Raw genomic sequence first — 20,567 nt, forward strand, 5'->3', positions numbered from 1 at the left:
AGATTTGAAGCCAGGGAAGGATTTGAGGCTACAGTACAGAGTGATAAGAAATAAGAAAGGTGGCAAGAGCCCATGAAGGGTTTTGAACAGCAGCTTGAACGTTACTCCCAGTGCCCGAGAAAGGGCTGTGAGCAGGGAAGGGGCGGAATCACCTCTGGGTGGGAAAGAGATCTGAGCCTGTATAGGGGATGAATATCGGAGTGAGGCTGGAGGCAGGCAGTGGGGGGAAGGCTGGGGCCGTGGTCCCGATGGGAGAGGATGAGGCCTGAACTGGGCTGGGCACATAGATGGAAGGAAGGGAAGGACGGAGCCGGAGACTGACAGGCTGTGAAGGCCGATGAAGAGGGAAGGGGCAAGGACAGCCCTTGGGTCTGGCCCACTGACTAGTAGACAGTGGAGCATTTCCCAACATGGGGACCCCATGAGAAGGCGTGGGTTGAGGGGAACACTGAGCTTATGAGGATCGGGTGTCAGGGTTCTAAGAGGTGCCTGGAGCCCTGAGCCTTGAGCTCTCAGTCTGGATGGGGTCTGGGTGGTGGTAGCTGTGGGTGGTGATCAAAGCTGTGGAGATTGCTGAGATTTCCTGGGGAGAGGGGACGAGTTCTGGGAACCATTTTGTGAAAAGCCTTCAAATGCTAGGCAAGAGATCCAGGGAGAAAGTAGAGTATGGGAAGCGGCCAGGCCAAGACCCAGCTACCAGGCCTTCCAGAAGGCAGAGGATGAGGCTCCTCACAAGGCTGTTGTGAGATTGAAAGAGCCAGTACAAGTGCAATATTTAGAAGAGTGCCCGGCATATACTAACTGCTCCTAACATTTTAATCCCACTTCTCCATGAGGGTAGTGGAAAGGTCTAGACTTTTGAAGTTGCACAGATTTGGGCTCCACTTGTCCTTCTGTCCTTTACCAGCACTGACAACTTGGGGAAATTACTCCTGACTTGCAGAGTCGTTTCTTTATTTGTAAAATTTGGCCAACTCTGGATGGTTTTGAGGAATACAGTTATTCCTTCCTTATTCAGTTTTGCTGAATAAGAGACAAACAGGCCCACCCCCACAGCCTAAGGGCCAATTAGGGCGCAGTCCGCCTTCAGGAAATGCAAATTGTGGGAGAGCTTGCCAATCAGCAAGCACCAGGCCCGACCCTTCCCGCTAAGCGCCCAGCTACACCCTCGTCTCTAGACCAATCAGGGCGCGGTCCGCACGAGCTGCGTCCGGAATGCGCGGTTCAGATACCTCCGCTGCTGCTGGGAGTGGGTTGCCATGGTCACCGTTGATGGGCCGGCTTGAAGAGCGGGCGGGCCTCTAGAGAGAGAGGCAGATTCTGATTGGCTGCTTCCTCGCTTCAGCCGCGGCCCAGGTGTCTCCCCACCTCCGCCCCCGCCCTCCCGGATCCTGACGCCTGCTCCCCTATCTCCTCTTCTCCCACCCCAACCTGGATCCCGGCTGATCTCCCGGGAAGGGCTCAGTCAGAAAACCCTGAAGAAACTGCTGGAGGCTGCTGCGAGAGAGCAGAAACTCTTTTCTAATAAAAGCGTTTTGCTCCGTGCGGGGTGCTGTGCTGAAGTCTTCGCATGGTGTATCTGGTTTAATCCTCATTACAGATGAGGAAAAGGAGGCTCAGGGGTTAGGAAGCCCTCCCGAATACTGCACAGCTGGGTTGGGGGAACCTGGTGTTGAACGGCAGGTGCATGTCACACCAGAGCCCCGGATCTCTCCACTGCACCCAGAGAGAAGTCGGGAAGTGACCAGAGAACATAAAATGAGAGCTGGAAAAAAGTAAGACAAACGGAGACCCAACCGAAGAAAGAAAAGGAAGACACGAAGGAGTGAGAGGAAAGAGTGATGAAGGATGGAAGGAAGCGTTTTAGAGGCAGAAGGAGGAATAGAGAGAGGGGGCGGAGATCCCAGAGGGCCAGGAAGCCAGGAGGGGGAAACGAGAGAGAAGCACGGGGACGCAGAAGGGGAGCAGACACCCACAGAGGGAGAGACCCAGACAAGGGGACAGAGACGTGGGACGTTACAGAGAACCAGAGAGAAGGACAGAGACCAGGGATGGGGAGGGCCAGAGGCACAGAGTGAGAGGAGGGGACAGAGCAGAGATCCAGAGAAAGAGAGAGAGAAAGAGAATATGAGTGGAGGGAAAAATGATTTTTTTAAAAAGTGAGAAGGGACTGAGAGGCGAGATCCCAGAGTAGCGACGCAGGCCGCGCCCCCGTACCTACACACACACGCGCGCGCACACACACACGCACACGTGGCGCAAAAAGGAGGCGCAGTCCGGAGCGCGCACGGGGTCTTTATTCAGGGGAGGCGGGCGGGGCGCTCAGGGCGCGTCCAGCACCAGCAGCTTGTGCATGTACCAGTTCAGCCAGTGGCGGCGCTCGAGGGCGGCCAGCAGCCGCGCGCGCTCCCGGAAAGCCGCATCGTCCGCCAGCGCCAGGCTCCGCCGCGTCGTCCTCAGCGCCGGGGGGGTGGCCGGACCCGCCCAGTCCCGGCCGGGGGTGCGGAGGCTGCGGGGAGAGCCAGAGACGCGGTTACCGCGCGTCCAGGCCCCCCGCCCGACGCCGCCCGTCCTCCCCGCCGTCTAACTCGAAGCCCTGTTACTGCACCGTCTGTGGAGTGGCTCGGTCTCTGTCCCCCTGTCTCCCTCTTTCTCCGCGTGGGGCTCTGTGCCTCTGTTCACCAGGTTCGGAGCTCCCTGAGTATGGAGACCGAGTGTGATGCCCCTGTCCGCCCCCAGCTCTCAGCGCACGGCCTGGCACACACCAAGAACCCAATAAACGTTGCTCAAGGAACGAATCCGTTTCTCCTTCGACTCCTTTCCAGTCTCTCGACGGCTTTCTCGGAATCTTTTTGAATCTCTTTCCTTGCCGAGTTCCTGTCCACCCTCTCCCACCCCTAGTCTCTATCCTCCTCTCTCTGGGTCTCTGTCCCCCTTTCTGAGTCTCTGTTCCCCTTTCTCTTTGGGTATCTTCCCGCCACTCTAAATCCCCACTCCTCCCTGGGAGTCCTGGGCGTCGCACGTACCCGAAGACCCCCGCGGGGGGCAGGGCGACTCCTGAGGCGCTGCGGACGCCCCAGGGCACGAGCAGCAGGAGGAGCACCAGCAGCCGCGCCCGGAAGCTCCTGGGCACCTGGCGGGTCTCCATCACCTGTGGGGAGACAGGGAAGGGCTCAGTGAGGCCCGCGTCCTGGCCCAGGACCCCGGACCCCACCACCCACCCACCCCTGGCAACCCGCTTGCAGAGCCCCCTACCGCGCAGTGGGCTCGGGCAGCGAGACTGGCAGCCCCCTTATATCGCCTCCACAGCCCCCGCAGCGGGCAGTGACGCAGACCAGGGGGCCGGGGCGCGGGGTCAGCTCCCCCCCGGCTCATTAGGAGCCGCCAGCGGTAATGAGGAGCCGGGGGGGGGGCCCCGCCGCTGCCGTGGCGGCCACCAACTAATTGGGACCAGGAGCTGGGACCTGAGGAGAAGCGGGAGGAGGAGAGACAGACAGACAGAGAAGTGGACACAGGGGGTGTGTCAGAAGGATAAAAATAGAGACCAGCGGAGGGAGCATCAGAGCAGAACCCAGAGGGAGAAAGAGACAGGGAAAGGAACAGAGGAGGGAGTGATGGGGAGAAGCAGAGACACAAAGAGAAGTGACCTCGAGAGGGAAGGACAAAGACAGTGATAGAGGAGAGGAAAGAGGAAGAAAGAAAGGAGAAGGAAGGAAGAGCGAAAGAGAAGGAAATCAACAAAGAGAGCCAGCTAGAGACAAGGGATGAGGGAGGGAAAAGGTTCTGAGAAAGACAGAAGGGGGCAGAAGTACACCTGGACAGAGACTCCCAGAGATAAATCCGGAAAGACAGAGAACCAAAAAGATGAGAGAGATAGGGAGGGGGAAAGGCAAGAGAAGGCAAAGGGTATCGTGGTGGGGGGAGTGAAGACAGGTAAAGCGACAGGTAAAATCAGAAAAGTCTTAGAGAGACTGCGAAGACGCCCAGCTACCCTGTGGAGGTGTCTAAGCCTTCCCGGGGAGGAATTTGGGGGTGTTGTGAAGATAAAGCCCAATTCCCCCCCACACGCTGATCCTTACAACAGCAGGGAGGTAGGCGAAGGTTGGGAAGCCCCAAAGGGCGATAGCCATCTGGGTCTCTGATCAGCAAGACATGGGAAGCTGGACTCCTAGTTCCTCAGAGAGGAGGGGAGCAGGGCCTGGGCTCCCGGGTCTTAGAGTGGAGGAGACAGGGACCAGACTCCTGGGTTCTGGGGTAGGTGGAGCCTGAGGATTTGGACTCCTGGATCTGAGGGGAGGGAGCTAAGGGCCCTGACTCCTGGGTCTTGAAGTAGGAGGGTACCAGGGACCTGGACTCTTGGGTTTGGGGGTAGGAGAGGGCGGAGGGCCCAGACCCCCGGTTTCAAAATGAAGGTAGCTTGGCTGGGCCGCATCCCTCCACCAGGCAATCCAGTCCCTAACTCTCTTCCCCACTCCAGAGTCAAGGTCCTTTATCTCTGTCCCTTTAAGAGCCCAAGCCTGTCGCTAGGCTCCCAGGATCCCCAGGGAGAGGGTCAGGTGCACCACCTGAGCCCTTGGGACCCTACCTCCTGCCACCCTGCCCAGAGCCATTCTGCAGCATTCACCGATCTCCGCATCCAGTTCTGCTCACCTGCTGTTATCTTGGTCCCCACTGAGCAGGTAAGAGACCCCAGAGCCCCACATGACCCTGTCTCATCCAGGTGTCTGCCGCCCCCACATCCACCTGACCACAGACCTAGGCATCTCTGCCACAGACCAGCCCCTGAGACCCTGGGATCCCAGCTCCATCCTCAATAGACAGAGAGGCATGAGTCCTGCCCGACAGCTCTCCCCTCTGAGGAACCCAGTCCCCTATCTCTGGAAGACCGGAGACTCAAGAGTTCCCAATCCCCTTCTAACTCAGGACCCAAGTGTTCAAGGCTCCCATCTCTTTTTGTCCCTGTAATCCAGCACCCCCCACCCAGCTTTGCTCCCTCAAAATTCTAGGCATCTGAACCTCCAGACCTCTCCTGTCTAAAGAACCAGGAATTTAGACCCACAGTGCCCTCCACTCTCGGGAACCCAGGAGTCTTGGCCATCAGCCCCCAGCTGTTCCTTCTGAACCTCTGCTAGTGTAAACAACTAAGTCAAGGTGTCCCCGGAGCCCTCAGAGAGGAAGGGGTCCCGTGTCCCCTCGGAGGTCTACACCCTCCTAAATCGAAGTCGAGGAGGTCTGGGGGCTTGGAGAGGTGTCATTCTTTCCCAGTTTTTCTGGGACCCCTCAGGGAAACAGATAAGGAAATTAACTACGACTCCCAAGAAGCCCCGCGCTTCCGTCTCCCTTAGCTACAGCGGCTACCGCCCCACAGCCTTCAGGGAGTTAGAGTTGGGTTCTCCTCCTTTCCCAGGAGCCCAACTGGGCGGGGGATGTGGTCCACCTGGGGACCAGTGGGCGTGGCTTCTGGAGTAGATAAGACCTCCCCAGGGGCTTCCGGCCTTAACCCCCCCCTCCTTCCCGCTCGCCCGCAGCTATAGGCGTTTCTCAGAGCTATGAAATCCTTCAGCCCGATCCTCTTCGTCCTCGTCTTCCTCCTCGCCTGGCTGAGTTCCAAGGCCGCCCCTTCGGCCTCACCGTCTGTGGGGTCCAACTTCACGGGGATGGGCCACCCCTCCGAGATTTCCCCTCACGCTTCTGAAAATTCCACTCGCGACTGGCCTAACCCAGAATCGCCTGAGACTGCTTACCCTGAGCCCTCCAAGACACCTCATGCAGTTTCCCCAGAGCCTTCCCCCCTTGACTTCACTGAGACGCCTAACCCTGACCTCCAAGAAGCACCACACCCAGGGTCTCCGGAGACCCCCAAACCTAATTCACTCAACATCTCAATATCAGAATCCCTGGAGACCCCAAAAATTAACCCTTCCAATAAAACAGATCCAGAACCTTCTGAGACCCCCAAATCTGACCCGACTGAAATTCCACACACAGAATCCCCTGAGACCCCCAAACCTAATCCCTCCAAAACTTCACACCCAGCATTTCCTGAGACCCCAAACGCTGAACTTACCCAAACTCCACCCCAAGACTCCCCAAAGATTCTCAAACTTAACTCCACTGAAATCTCACATGCAGAAGCCCCTGAGACCCCAAATCCTGGCCCCACCAAGACCCTTGACCCTAAATCTCCAGAAACTCATGACGCTGACACCACTGAGACCCCAAACTCTGAATTCCTCCAGACCCTCCATCCTGATCCTACCAAAACCGCTCACCTGGAAGCCCACATAACCCATAACCCCAGCCCCACTGAAATTCCCCAAACAGAATTCCCCACAACCCCCTACCAAAGTGCATCAGAGGTCACTATGACCTCCGACCCTGGGATCTCCATTAGTCTTCACCCAGAAACGCCTGCACCCTTCAGGGAGGAAGCTACCGCCCTAAATGAACTGCCCCTAAATCCCAAACCAGAAACTCTTGCAGCCACCCAGCCCGACTCCCTTGAATCACCCACCTCAGATTCTCCTGAGACTGTTGAGCTGAAGGCCCCCCAGAACTTTAGCTCTAAAGGGCCCAATGCCCCTCCTCCCTCAGCCCGGATTGCAGGCCCCCCTGCTCCTCCAGGGCCCCCCAATCAGCCGGCCCCTGCCACTCCGCGGGCCCCCCAGCGGCGCAGCCGAGGTGAGAGAGTCAACACTATCATCGTGGTGGAACGAGTGCAGGAGACCGGTGAGGGGCTACGATCCGGACTCCCGGGTCTGAGGGAAGAAGGGCCTGGGAGCCAGAACTCCTGGGTCGGAAGGAAGAGGTGCTGGGGGCCCGGCTCCAGAGTGTGAGCGGGGAGGAGGCTGGGGGCTCAGACTCCCGGGTCTGATGGCTGGTGCTGTTGGGTCTGAGGGAGGAGGGGCTGGGGGCTGGACTCCTAGATCTGAGGGAGGAGGGGGCTGGAAGTTAGATTGCTCATTCCCTGTCTCCCTCCTGCAGGCGTGACCCTGGTGGGGCGTCCCAGGGGCCCGGCGAGCGGGGCCCTGTGCCTATTTCTCGGCGGGGCCGGGCTACTGATCGGCATTTTCCTGTTGCTGTGGTGTCTCTACCGCCAGGCGGCTCGACACCGGCCTTTCGCACACCACCGGCTTCCGAACGACGGAGATGAACCGAGTGAGCGACCCTTCCACCGTCCCGCCCTCGAATACCCGCACGTTTCCTTAACCTGGGTTCGCCTGGCATTTCAGGGCGCCCCGCCAAAAAGTACAGGTCTCCCACCCAGGCTTAAAGAAGCCCTGACCCCTCTACGGTCAGGTCCTGCCCCCCAATTCTCTGAAATTTCGCACACACACGTCCAGTCCCGCCCCCAACCCAGCGGGGACTTGCGACAGGATCCGGGCCACGGGTTCCTACAAGCCCCGCCCCATCCCCCTCCCGGAGCGCGGCCAGAGCCCTGTAGCTCCGCCCCTCCACTGCAGGCTCCACCCCTGCTGCGCAGAAGCCACGCCCCCTCGCCTATTCTGGGGCCCTCGCCCTTTAATTGAAAACCCAGCTACAAGGGGTGGTCGAAATTCTCTCCCCGCCTCCCCATTGGCCAGCGGCGCAGCAGAGGGGACAGGCCCCCTGTCAGCCTGGGGATGACCTCGCTCCTTTGCTCCCACAGTCATGCATTTGGACGCCCCGAAGGACCCCTATGACCTCTACTTTTATGCGCCGGACGCCTGGGTCCCTTCACACATCGCCACCAAGCAGCCGCCGCCCACGCCCCCGCTGCCGCCCAAGCTGCCCCCGCCGCCCCGCGGGGGCCGCCCCCAGCGCCTGGAGCCGCTCTCCCCCGCCACGCTCCCCGACAACTTCGTGTGAGCCCCTCTCGGTCCCGCCAGGCCTGCGCCATCCCCAGGCAGAGGAAGCACCCACGGCTCCTGTCCTGCTGGCATGCTTTGCCACATAGTGGTCCTCTCGATAGGGGGTCCAACACAGAGATGCTTTGCTGTGACCGGGGAACACCGGCTGAGGACGAATAAATCACTTGTTCCCCCAGCTAGACACCACCTCTGGCCTGAGTCCTGGGGGAGGAGGGGCTGGGGTCCTAGGATACTGGGTGTGAGGGAGGAGGGGCGCGGGTGCTGGGACTCCTGTGATTCCCACTGCCGATTACGACTGCGTACACCAAAGCATTTTATTGGGAATGGGGCAGGGCAGGATTTACAGTCACAGAGACAGAAACACAAAGACACAACCCTGCCCCGCAAAAACACCCCTCTCCCCCAGCCCCATTCCCTTTCCTGGGATTCTGTGACTTCTCCTATGTATGTTCCCCAAATTCTAAGCCGAAATAGGGGAGTCTGAGAGGGGAAGGATCCCAGATTCTGAGTCATTTAACCCCTGAGGGACACCACAAATGGCCACTGAGAAAATGAGGGTAGTTTGAAACCACCCAGGAGAATAAAGTGCAAGGAATTGAGGGGAAGAGGGGCATCTTGAAACCACCATGGGGAAGTTCAATGGTGGTGGCTTCAAACCGTTGAGTTGGTGGACTTGAGTAGCCACTATTTAGACCTGAAAATCGTGTCAGAAAAAGTGCATGGGGGTGGAGAGGCATACCGTTAAAACCGCCATTTTGGTTATTTCCCTAGACATTGTGCTAAACTAAAGAGAAGGTTTTGGGGGATTTGGTGCTTCAGCAGAATCTGCTGGTGGAGAAAGGGCTGAAGAGCTGGGGGGGGGGGGGTGCTAGAAACCGCCATTTTCCTTCAGAAACGCTGGTGAGAATCAATCCCTAGAATGGCGGGGATGGGTGATTGGGTAAACCAACCTGAAAAATGCAGAATAGAGTTGAGAGAGATTTGAAACTTCTAGAGGAAGACCTTGAACTTTTCTGAAAGGAGAGGGGGGCTGAGTAATCTCAGGGGTCAGCCCGAGAGTCTGTGGGATTAAAGGAAAGGGAGGAGGTGCCCCAAAACCACAAGAGAAAGTGAGAGATTGGAACTGTCCACTCAAATAAAGCCCTGAAAGGAGAGATTTGAAACCACTGAGGCAGAACAAGTGGAGAAAGGAAACTTTAGGGGAATTTGGGTATCCTTGAAACTGCCAGTCTGCAGCTTCACTACCCCTGAGAGGCAGTTGGGAAGGGAAGAGGACTTGACAGCACTGGGAACGAGGGAGAGTGCTTCTCAGGCCTGAGGCAGGACAGAGAGGACTGGGGTTCCTTGACTGTCACTCAAGCCAGAGGTGTGCGGAATGGAGGTGCTGGAAACTGCCATCCAGTGGGAGGCACATGGTCAGTAGTCCCGGACAGGGGGTGGGGGTCTTGGGGGCTGAATTGTGCTGTGTGTGGCCCCATAGGAGGGAGGGGGCGCAGGCGGCGCCCCGGGGGGTTCAGCCTCATCCTCCATTTCGCTTTCGTCGCTGCCAGCCAGCTGGTCATGGCCAACGAAGCCACACTTCTCTTCACTCATCTCCTCAGGCTCCGCCCACGGCTGCTTCTCTCCGGAAGCAAAGACCCCGTAGAAGATGACACCCCCATAGTGCACCAGGGAGGCAATGAGGAACACGTACTGCCACTCCTCCCGAGTCTGTGGGGGAACAATGGGGAGGCGAGGTCAGAGGACTGAGAAACAGGAGGTGGAGAGAGAACCTGAGAGGGGGTTGGGGAGGCCCAGAGAAAGGGAGACAGAGATCCAGAGAAAGGCTGAAAGTGACCCAGGGAGGCAGGGATGGAGCCCAGGGAGGGTGACACAAATTGGGAGCGCGAGTGGGTCAGGGCGGGTGCACGGACCTTGTGCTTTGTCATGGCGCCTACGATGATGGGGCACACCATGCCCGACAACGTGCCGACGCCGTTGGAGATGCCCATGAGGATGCTGGCGTAGCGCGGGGCGATGTCCAGGTGGTTCACGTTGAACCCTGGCGGGGCGAGCCAGGAGGCGTCACACCGGAGTCCTCCCGGCTCCTCCCGGCTGCCCTTTCTAGTCCACCTTTTGCGAGGCTGGGAGGTCCCCTTCCTGTGCCAGGAAGTTCCCCACACAGCTGACCAAGATCCCCCAAGCTGCGGATCTGCGGTTCTCACCAGAGATGGCGAAGCCGCTGAAGCCCACGGCGAGGACCAGGAAGGAGATGGCCACTCCCTTGGAGTGCGAGTAGCCGACCACCAGCAGCAGCGTGGCTTCCATGCCGAAGCCTGTGGAGGGCCCCCTCCTCTGAGCGCCGGCCGAGGCGGAGCGCAGGCAGCCCCACACCGCCTCTCCAGACCTGTTCCCACCCCGGCCTGCCTCCATCCGCCCCGGTCTGGCCACCTCCACTCCTGGCCAAGGTCTCGTCCCCCATTCCGCATGCGCCCGCCCTAACCAAGCCCTTACCTCCCCAACGCCTGGCCCTCGACCACGCGCACAGGCTCCACCGCCCCAGCTGGGCCTTCCATGGCCACACTCTGAAGACGCAGGGTCCAAGCCCCATCTGTGCACCCTCTGTCCTCACTCCTTAGGCAGCAAGCCGCCCAGACCTTGTTTCTCCAGGACCCCACTCATAGCCCCTCTTCAGCACCTAGTTCCCGTCCTACTCCGCCTGGTCCCATGTAGGCCCCGCCCTTCCAGACCCGACTGGGTCCCGCCTCTGCGCCACATGGACAGTCACCCCCGCCTTGCCCTTCCACGCCGTGGCCCCTGAGGCTACCGCCTGAGATTCCGTTCCATCCAGGCCAGGCCTCCCCCAGGCTCCGCCTCTTTTGGACACGCCCCCTGACTCCGCCCCCATCCTCCTACGGTCCCGGCCCGCGGATCCGCCCCACCGCGCTCTGCCCGGCCCAGGCCGTCCCAGACCAGGCCCAGGCCCCGCCCCACTCACCCCCACAGTTCATCAACTTGCGCACGTTCGTGGTGGACATGATGCGGCGGCTCCTCAGGAAGTCCGCGATCTGGCCGCCGATGGGCACGATAATGGTCATGACCAGGTGGGGCAACGCTGACACCAGGCCCACCTGCGCCAGCGGGCGTACAGGGCGGGGGCTGAGGGGCCGCCGGCCGGGCGTCTCCACGCGGTTCGTGCACCACTGGCTCCTCCCCGTCCCTGGTTCCAACCCCTTGGGCTCCAGGCCCCTCTCCTTCCCCCTCACCCCCGCCGCGCCCCCTGCCCTCCCCTCCTGGGCCCCACCTTGCTGATCTCGAAGCCGAACACTTCTTCGAAGTAGGCGGGCTGGGAGATGAGGAGCAGGTAGAATGTCCAACTGCGGCAGAAGTTGGCCACGATGATGGCGTAGACTGGCATGGACGTGAAGAAGCGCCGCCAGGGTGTGTTAAACTTCTGCGGGGGGCGAAAGGAGGCGCCGCTGAGACAGAGACCAGGGCTGGGCGCTCTCCGTGTCCCCTCAGGGACCCCACTGGAGTCCCGCAGAGACCTAGGTTTCCCGACCTCACTAAAACCTCCAGGGACCCAGGGGCGCCGGCTCGGCCACGTCTCTGTTGGGACCCTGGCATCCTAGGCTCATGGTAACACTTGAGGGATGCAAAAGTCCCGACTCTATAGTGATCCCTCAGGTTCGCCCGTGTCCGGACGCCACGATGACCCTCAGGGACCCATAAATGCGGGCCCAGGAGTCTCCTTCCACTCAATTACGTCCCCTAGTTCTAGCCTCACCCACCCCAAGATCTAAGCAAAACCCCCACGTTCTAATCCCGCCTCTGCTGGTTTAACCACGCCCCATCAATGGTTCTGGATCCGCCCACCTCGAGACCTAGCCCTGCCCTCAGCACCTGCGGATCCTGTCCGCTCCTCTGCACGCTTTAACCCCGCCTCCTATGTTCTGGCCACGCCCCCTTTGCGTTCCCACCCTGTCTCCTCGAAGAGCCTCCCCGAGCCCACCACGATCTACACACTGTGCGGGCTCGAAGCACCCTTTTCTCCTGCCTCCCCGCCTAGATATCTCTCCTCGCCCCACCGCGCCCCGCCGCGCAGGCTTGGGCCCAGACCGTGAGCGGGTTCATGAGCTTGGCGCTCTCGCCGATGGCGTCCTCGATGTACTTGCGCTCCTCCTCCGAAATGCTGGGGTGCAGCGCCGGGGACTCATAGGAGACGAGCAGCCAGAACAGGTACCAGAAGATCCCGAAGCTGCCTGGGGGGGTCAGGAGGGGGATGGAAGCGAGGTGACCACCGGCCTCGCTCCTCCCCAGCGCCACCCGCACCCAGGCGTCCGGGCCCCTCACCGTAGACGTAGAAGACAGAGCTCCAGCCCGAGTACTGCACCAGGACCCCGGCGAGAGGCATCGCGACCACCGCCCCAGCATAGGAACCTAAGGGAGAGGATGCGGGATGGAGAACGGGCCCATCCTCCCTCAGATCCAGGAGTGCGGACCCCCAGCCCCCGCAGTTCTGGGACACAAGAACAGGCCACAGCCCCTCCTCCCTCAGACCCGGGAATCCAGGCCCTCAGCCCCCTCCTCCCTCAGACCCGCAAGTCTGGATCCCCAGCCCCTTCCTCACCGCAAAAGGCTGTTGTCGCCAGGCGACTCCGCTCTAAGGGCGGGGCCCATTTGCTCCAGATCCCGTGGCAGGCGGGGTACGTGACCCCCTAGGGCGGAGAAAACCAAAGTCAACGAGAAGGGGTGGGGTCAGGACGGGGCGGGGTCATAAGGGGGCGAGGCTTTACCTCTACCAACCCCTGCAGGATCCTCACGAAGATGACACAGCCATAGTGGACGCGGGCAGCCGAGGGGATCAGCATGTTTAGAGTGGAGGTAGCCACAATAGCAAAGCCGAAAACCCTGATGGGAAGAGTCCGCGGTCGCAGAAAAGGGTCCAGCTATCCCTCCGTGCCTAGGATTCCGCTCTTTCCGCCCACAGCAGGCCAGGCCTTGCGTTCCCCGGAACCCCGGGCCCCACCTTGTCTGTGACTCCTACCGGCCACAATCACAAGCCCCGCCTTTCTCTAAGACCCCGCCCCCGAACCCAGGCTCCTCCCACTTTCCCAGAGGAAGCCCCAAACGCAAGGCCACACCTTCCAACCCCGCTCGCCCAATTGTAGTTCCCGCCCACCTTGAGACCCCACCCCTGTACCTGTTGGCTGCAAATTTTTGGCAGATAAATCCTCCGGGAATCTGGGTGACAATGTAGCCCCAGAAAAAGGAGCCGTGGATGAGGCCGACAGTCTCTGGATCCCAGTTGAACTGAGCTTTCTGTGGGCCGAAAGGCACATCAAACCAGCCGCCCTGCCCCAGGCTCTGCCCCTCCACCAATCAGCGCCCACCGACTGAGTCCCTCGGCCAATCAGCAACAAGGATCCCGCTCGCGCCAAAACACCTGCCAATCAGAGCTCAAGCCGTCCCTCCAACTCCGCTCCTCCACGTTGCTAGGGGCGCACTACCTTAGCAACGGGGCCTGATGCTGCCTAGAAGCCTGGCTCTGACTGCTTCCCTGCCTCATCCCCTCTCTGAATGTCTAGGGGCCCATATATGCGGGTGCGGACTCTTTCTCCACTTCTAACCAACTTACGGACTTTTTTCAGAGTGACCCAGATGGAGTCTAGGCAAGGACAAGAAGTAGCCAACGGGGCGGGCCTGATTGGAAGGGAGCAAGGGACCGGGTAGTCCACAGCCCAAATCAGGAATTTTCTTCTGAGGCAGGGGCTCTATACTGAAATTAAAATAGAGAGAAATTCTGGGGCCGGCCCGGTGGCGCAGGCGGTTAAGTACGCGCCCTCTGCTGCGCCGCCCAGAGTTCGCCGGTTCGGATCCCAGGCGCGCAGGGACGCACCACTTGTCAGGCCATGCTGTGGCGGCGTCCCATATAAAGTGGAGGAAGATGGGCACGGATGTTAGCCCAGGGCCAGTCTTCCTCAGCAAAAAGAGGAGGATTGGCTGATGTTAGCTCAGGGCCGATCTTCCTCACAAAAAAAAAAAAATAGGAAATTCTGAGACAAAGTGGGGCTTTACGCAACGGCCAGAGCAAACCAAGCGGGATTTAGCAGCGGCAACTTTAGAAAAGCCACAATCAGGGGTTGGCCCCAGGGTGTAGTGGTTAAGTTCTAGCGCTTGGCTTCCGCGGCCCCGGGTTCATGAGTCTGGATCCCGGGCGCAGACTGCGCACTGCTCATCAAGCCATGCTGTGGCGGCGTCCCACATATAAAGTAGAGGAAGGTGGGCACAGATGTTAGCCCAGGGCTGATCTTCTTCAGCAAAAAGAGGAGGATTGGCAACAGATGTTAGCTCAGGGCTGATCTTCCTCACCAAAAAAAGAAAAGTCACGATCAAAATTCAGGATGGAGGTGCCGACCCGGTGGCGTAGTAGTTAAATCCGTGCGCTCTGCTTCGGCAGCCCTAGGTTCACAGGTTGAAATCCTGGGCACGGACCTATACACCGCTCATCAAGCCATGCTGTGGCAGCGTTCCATAAACAAAATGGAGGAAGATGGGCATGGATGTTAGCTCAAGGCTAATCTTCCTCAGCCAAAACAGGAAGACTGGCAATGGATGTTAGCTCAGGGCCGATCTTCTCACAAAAAAAAAAAAAAACATTCAGAATGGAGCCTGAGATGGGACTGGGATTACGTAGATGTGACATTGGGACAGGCGTGGAGTGCCGGCAGAGCAAAGTTGCTAGGAGGCCCTAAATGGAGCAGAGGCAACATATAGGGAACCTGATGCTGGGGCAGAGTCAGCGTGTTGAAACCAAGGACCTGAAATAAATAGGGGCGGGGCTTATGTGGGCCGGGGCGGGGCTTAGAGCTGAGAGAGTGGCACAGATGGGCGAGGCTACTCCGGCTGTGGTTTGGAGGGGGCGTGGCCTGGGCGGGCGCGGGCAGGGCTCCCGCCCTGAGCTACCTGCACCACCACGTGGCCCCCACGGTGGGTCGTGCTGTTGTTGACCATAGAGACGATGGCCACGCCCAGGTTGCAGCGGATGCCAAAGCTGATGCAGAAGCCCAGACCGCTCATGATTGCAATGATGTATCGGCGAGGGAGGCCGAAGCAGGTGCAGTCCACCACCGGCGGGTCCCGGGTCTGCGTGGTCACGGGGCGCCCATCAGCACTCAGCTCCAGCGTCTCTGCGCCTTCCTGCCGCTTCTCCAGCAGGCTGCCGGGCGGGAAGAGTCAAAGACTCGGCCGTCCAGGCCCCCAGCTCCCTCCTCCCCATGACACAGGAGTCCAGCCCCTAGTTCCCCTCTCCCTCCAGGACCCAGGAATCTGGTCCCCCAGTCTCCGTCTCCCTCAGACCACGAATCCATGCCCCCAGCCCCTTCCTCCCTCAGACTCAGGTGTGGAGGTCCTCAGTTCCCTTCATCCCCAGCCTTGTCATTTCTCCACTCAGGAGTTTTAGACCCCAGACTATCCTTTGCGATCCTTGAGCCTGTGTCCCCAGCCCCCTCTCCAAAGCCCAGAGACTCACTCCAGCCCCCTCTCCTAGATATGAGTCTATTTGAGGAAGCAAAAGGCGCTAAGGAGAGGCTTCAGCAAAGGTGTCAAAAGAACAGATGCTTCTCAGCCACGTCTGCTATATATACCGACCCCCCTCCTCCCCTGCACCCTGTGGCATGCCCTTCTCTGCTTCCAGGCCCCAGATGTGGAGCTGACATACAGCTGACTCCATTCAGCCACCCAAAGCCCATTCCCAGGGACTAGGGGCTGGGGAGACATCCTGGGCCCTGGAATCCAGCAGCCCAGCTGGACATCCCTGGGGAACCTCGAGTTCAGGCTGTCAGCCTAGGGGGTAGGGAGGGGGAGTGGCGGGTGGTGTCCTGGCAAGGGACAGATGGCCCTGGGAGGGGACTGGCTCAGTCCCCAGCGTGGCTCTCGCCCCCGCCTGTTCTGGATCCAGGATTGAGTCTGTGATGATGGATAGGGTACTTGCAGAGCCACCTCAAACCCAGAGAGAGGCTGCAGGGAGAGAGCAGTGCCCCGAGACAGGTGTGGAAAGACCCTAAAGGAGGGTGACAGAGACGGGGGAGGGGGACAGGCTGAGAGAAAGAGCGTCAGAGACACAGAAGGAGGGAGAAAGATCCAGAGACAGAGAGAGGGATAGATACCCGAAGAAGGGGAGAGAGTGAGACATGGGCAGAGACCTTGAGAGAAGTGGGGAACAGGACAGGGTCCTTGAGAGGGAGGGGACAGAAACCCAGAGAGGTAAGGGACAGAGACACAGAGAGGGAGGGGGACGGAGATCCAGAGGCAGGTGAGAACAGAAACCCAGGAGAGAAAACATAGATGCAGAGGCCCAGAGCATTGAGAGAAAGATGCGGAGACTAGGAGCCTGAGGAGAGTGGTTGGCGATGTGATTTGTGAGGTGCCGCCCCTCTCTGAGGCGGGGAGGCAGCCGGAGGATCGGGCTGGATCCCAGGAAGGGGCTAGAACAGATGGAGGCGAGGGAGACTGGGACGGGGGAGGAAAGAACAGCCAGACGGTCTGGGGGGAGGCGGGTGGAAGAGATGGGAGAACACAGCCACCCCTCCCCATCCTAGAACTTAAGGAGGTAAGGAGGGGGGAGGTTAAGAAACGGGTGGGAAGAGAAGGAAACTGGGGGAATGGACAGAACCTAGGGGGACGAGGAAAGAGACCCTGAGAGAGGAGGAAGATAGAACCAGAGAGAGGGGCAATGGAAGCTCCCAGAATGAATAGTGTAAGGTGGTCAGGACTGCCCCCTCCCATCATAATGTGACAGCCAATGAGATTAGACCTTGACCCAGGTTGATATCAGATGCCGTTTGACCCTGAAACTCAAGATGTGATTGCAGGCCCTGAAATTTGATATTCATTGTTAATATTATGAGATGTCAGATCTTTGACCAAGGCTGTCTAAACTGGGGGGAAGCGGGGGGCCTCAGTATCCTGTATCTACCAAATGGGGGCATGAGTAGAACGGGAGTTTACGAAGAGGGAACTTCAAGGTGGTACTAGTTATTTCAGAATAAGAGAACCAGGGAGGCGGAGGTGAAGGTGGCCCCAACGCTTTGTAGAGGACAAGAACAGAGAGGGGAAAGCCTGGATCAGATCCCCCTCCCCTCCCTGGGTGCCTCCCCTCCCTGGGTGCCTGCAACTCAGGTCTGGGGACTTGGTGATGAGGAAAAGCAGTTAACAAAAATGAAGATGGTGTCTCAATCTTCCTCTCTCTGGGTCTCTGTCTCTGCTTCTCTCGAGTTCTCTGTCCTCTTATGTCCCTTTGGTTCTCTTATGTTCCCATTGTACAGCTAAGGAAACTGAGGCTCAGAAACCGGAAGTAGCATGTCCAAGGTCACACACAAGAGTAGCAATGGGGCCTGATGGTTTCCTGGCCCCCAGCATTGCCCCACCCAAGGCCGGGATCTCAGAATGGAGGCACTTGGGCTCCTGTCCCCTCTGCAGTCCCCTTCCCCCCATGTCCGTGTCCTTGTCCCAAGTCGCCCTGGGTTACCGTCTGTTTCCTGGTCTGGGAGTTCTCCACCCACTCTAGCATCGTGCATCTCGAGGAAACTCTGCAGCCTCCCTCCCAGGCTTGGGAGGGAGTGACGTGAGTTCGGATGATGACACTTGTACTCATCCCTTGATGTCTCCCCCTTCTCAAACTGAGCCTCAGTTTCCCAGCTTTGTCTAGAGAATTAAATGGAATCAGAGTGTGTGTCCAATACAGGGCATTCCTCCCTCTCTCCAACCATCAAGGTGAGCCCCAAGATTCAGATGCAAATGCTCTTTTTGGCTCAAACTCCCTGATGACTGTCCTGGCGGGAGCTGTGAGCTCTGGGGTCTCCAGGGGCCCAGGAGGCAGCTCAGAGAGGCGAGGGTAAGGCAGAGACAGACTGAGAGAAACCCAGACACAGATGAGAAGCAGAGACTGAGGGAGGGGGCCTGAGAAACACATCCCTCCCGCCGCCTTCCCCCCACCCCCCCTTCATCAGCACGTCTCTCTGGCTCTCCTGACTTCGCACTGATGTATTTTCAGAAACTCGTGAAAGGAGGCGAGAAAAAGGGTGGAGAGGGGCTGGAAGATGGGGAAAAGAAGGGATGAGGTTATCTCAGCTCCCCCACCCCCTCTCCATCACTGCACCATCCTCCTGCCCCCTCCCTTCTGTCCAGCCTTATTCGCATTTCTCATGTTACTAGAAGGCGGGGTAACTTTGGAGCTTGGAGGTGGTCTGCAGCAAGCAGGACTGATGTTAGACTTAGAGAAGGACTTGCATGGCCTAGTGAGATGGACTGAGGGTCAACTAAAGATGGGGTCAGGACGGTGGGCCAAGGGGCCAGGGTCTGAGGGAATGGCGGCGGGGACACGGTGCTGATGAGGCCATCGCCTCCCCACGCTGTGGCCAGATATTTTTAGGCTTCTCTGCAGCTGAGTAATTTCTCTGACTTGGAGCCAGGGCTGGGGTTGGGGGTGAGAGACTAGGGGAAGGTGTCCAGATTGCCCTGGGGACACCCAGGTCACTGGCGTCATCTCCCTGGCTGGGAGGAAGTCCCTCTTAGCTTTAGCCTATATCCTTTGGGCATTCTGCCCTACCCCAGGAGCCTGCATCTCTCTTCTCCCCCAGAGATCTAGGATACCCTGGCCTCTTCCACCCAGCTTAACTCTCCTCAAGGACAGGGAGCAATGGGCCCCAATCCGCTTTAGCTTCAGATTAACCTCTCTGAGAGATGGAAACTGAGAAAGGTGCAGAGATGGAGAGACCCGGGATGGGGGGATAATAACCCAGAAAGAGGGGACACAGACACTCAAGGAGAGGGTCAGAGACCCAGAGAGAGGGGGGGACAGAAAGCCTGGGTGGGGAGGACAGAGACCCAGAGAGACGGACTAATAGAGATTTAGTGAGAGCAATGGCCAGAGACGCAGAGAGATGGGGACAGAGACTCAGAGATAAAGAGAATAGAGACCCAGAGAGAGGAGGACAGAGACTCAAAGATAAAGAGAATAGAGACCCAGAGAGAGGGGGACAGAGACTCAGAGATAAAGAGAATAGAGACCCAGAGAGAGGGGGACAGAGATCCGGAGAAAGAAGAAGAGAGAAGATAAGTAAACAGAGACCCAGAAGCGGGGGAGGGGGTCAGAGACCCAAAAGAAGGGGGATATACAGTCCCAGAGAAAAGGGCAGAGCCTGGGGTGGGGTGGGGCTCAGAAAAATGGACGAGGTGTTGGATGAGACCGGACCACAGAGAGCGGCACCATTGGCGACAGAGGGAGAAAACTGGACAGATGGGTGGACCGCCCCCCATCCACAGGTACCGCTGTCTGTCTGTCTCTCCAGGCTGTCCGTCTGCGCCCAGGTGGGAATGAGCATCCTCCTCCGACCCCCGCGCTCTTCCCCGCCCAGAACCCCCACCACGCTCACCGGTGCAGCCTCCCGAGGGCGCGACCCGCTAGCTTCCGAAACTCCTCCTGGCGGAACTCCATGGTGGCTGCCCCTGCCGCCGGTCCCCCCGCCGATCCCCCCGCCCGCGGGCCCGGGCGGCCGCGTCCGGGTCCCCGGGGTCCGCCCCGGCCCGGCCGGCCCCGCAGCTCCGCTCGGGGGGAAGGAGGCTGCGAGTGCGGGCTGCCGGGGGGCTGTCACTGCACTGGGCGTCGGGGGCGGGGCGGGGCGGGGAGAGGCCCCGCCCATCCCTGCTAGACCCCGCCCCTCGCATTCTAGTCCCGCCCTCCTTCCGCAGCCTTTCATCGCCATTCTGTCCCCGCCCTTCCATCCCAAGACCACGCCTCCGGCTTCTGAACTCACTCCTCTGAGCTGCATCGCCCCCAATTCCATCCCTTCCCGGAGTTACTCCCCCCTGTGCCACCCCCCACCCCCAAGTCCTTCTATCCCAAATTTTCTCTCCTCCTTAGTTCTCTTCCTCATTTGAGATTTGTGCCCCCCACTTCAGTTTCCCCTAAATTCATCCCCGCATTTTCGTCCTCTACGCTTCCATCTTCGTCTGAGTTTCCTTCTGCATTTCATCCTCCCAGTCCTATCCCTCCGAATTTCTGTGCCCCCACAGTTCCACATCCCGCCCCCCGACTTCCAACCCCATCCCCAGTTCCAACTCTCTCATTCTTTTCTCATTCAGAGAATTATTTCTCCCATAAATCCCAACCCTCCCTTCGATGCACCCATTGTCCCCTCTAGCTCCTCCCCCATCCAGTTCCCTCCCTCTTGACTTCCATCCACCCGTGTCCACCTTTCCCCTCTTGAATCCCACGTCCCTACAGTTCTACTTCCCCTCTGGGCGCATCTCCCTTCCAGTTCCTTCACCCCGATTTCCTTCCCCTGTGAGTTCCACCTCTACAGTTATACTCCACCCCCTCTCCCCCCCAGTTAAAGGCCATAATTGCCTTCCCACCCTGGGATCTATCCCGCCCTTTGAGTTCTGTCCCCACCCTCTTGAGTTGTGTCCCCGCCCCCTTGGATATTTCTCCACCCCCTGAGTTCTGTCCTGGCTCACAGAGTTGTGTCCCCTTCACTGGGATCTGTCCCTGCTGATTTTTGCCCCCACTCCCTGGAATCTGTCCGTCTGAATTCTGTCACCCACTGAGTTCTGCCCCTTGCCGCTGAGATCTGTCACCGCCCCCCTCCGGGATCTGTCCCCGCCCTCTGAGTTCTTGCCCCACCCCCGAATTCCAGCCCCGCCCCTCTGGGGTTGAACCTCGACTCTGGCGCAGTC

General features: G+C 59.2%; 2 protein-coding genes across 14 annotated transcripts; one reads left to right on the top strand and one right to left on the bottom strand.

Annotated features, from left to right (window-relative positions):
- Positions 1-2,274: 2,274 nt before the first annotated feature.
- Positions 2,275-19,326, bottom strand: SLC17A7 (solute carrier family 17 member 7). 13 transcript variants are annotated; one of them, XM_058529789.1, is made up of 14 exons: positions 19,265-19,326; positions 14,796-15,048; positions 13,033-13,151; positions 12,626-12,740; positions 12,460-12,547; positions 12,183-12,269; positions 11,949-12,091; positions 11,134-11,283; positions 10,828-10,988; positions 10,055-10,165; positions 9,764-9,891; positions 3,027-3,151; positions 2,609-2,697; positions 2,275-2,509 (listed from the first exon to the last, which is right to left on the bottom strand). In XM_058529789.1, the coding sequence occupies exons 1-14, from the start codon at positions 19,324-19,326 to the stop codon at positions 2,323-2,325; spliced, it is 1,818 nt and encodes a 605-aa protein (XP_058385772.1). In that variant the 3' UTR covers positions 2,275-2,322. The 13 variants fall into 13 exon arrangements, with proteins under 13 accessions (XP_058385772.1, XP_058385776.1, XP_058385774.1 ...); XM_058529793.1 differs by lacking the exon at positions 2,609-2,697 and having other exon boundaries at positions 10,828-10,897; XM_058529791.1 differs by lacking the exon at positions 2,609-2,697 and having other exon boundaries at positions 10,828-10,960.
- Positions 5,533-8,061, top strand: GFY (golgi associated olfactory signaling regulator). Its single transcript, XM_058529854.1, has 3 exons — positions 5,533-6,729; positions 6,985-7,158; positions 7,649-8,061. The coding sequence occupies exons 1-3, from the start codon at positions 5,550-5,552 to the stop codon at positions 7,846-7,848; spliced, it is 1,554 nt and encodes a 517-aa protein (XP_058385837.1). The 5' UTR covers positions 5,533-5,549; the 3' UTR covers positions 7,849-8,061.
- Positions 19,327-20,567: the final 1,241 nt, after the last annotated feature.

The sequence above is a fragment of the Diceros bicornis genome, chromosome 34, assembly GCF_020826845.1.
Source record: "Diceros bicornis minor isolate mBicDic1 chromosome 34, mDicBic1.mat.cur, whole genome shotgun sequence".
Classification (NCBI taxonomy): Eukaryota; Metazoa; Chordata; class Mammalia; order Perissodactyla; family Rhinocerotidae; genus Diceros; species Diceros bicornis.

Bases quoted from the DNA above. Each gene is read 5' to 3' on its own strand.
- GFY (XM_058529854.1), top strand. From the start codon at position 5,550: ATGAAATCCTTCAGCCCGATCCTCTTCGTCCTCGTCTTCCTCCTCGCC. The intron at 6,730-6,984 runs GTGAGGGGCTAC...TCCCTCCTGCAG, and splicing joins GGAACGAGTGCAGGAGACCG to GCGTGACCCTGGTGGGGCGT. The intron at 7,159-7,648 runs GTGAGCGACCCT...TTGCTCCCACAG, and splicing joins GAACGACGGAGATGAACCGA to TCATGCATTTGGACGCCCCG.
- SLC17A7 (XM_058529789.1), bottom strand. From the start codon at position 19,326: ATGGAGTTCCGCCAGGAGGAGTTTCGGAAGCTAGCGGGTCGCGCCCTC. The intron at 12,741-13,032 runs GTACAGGGGTGG...TCTTCCCATCAG, and splicing joins CAAAAATTTGCAGCCAACAG to GGTTTTCGGCTTTGCTATTG. The intron at 9,892-10,054 runs GTGAGAACCGCA...TCGCCCCGCCAG, and splicing joins CAGCGGCTTCGCCATCTCTG to GGTTCAACGTGAACCACCTG.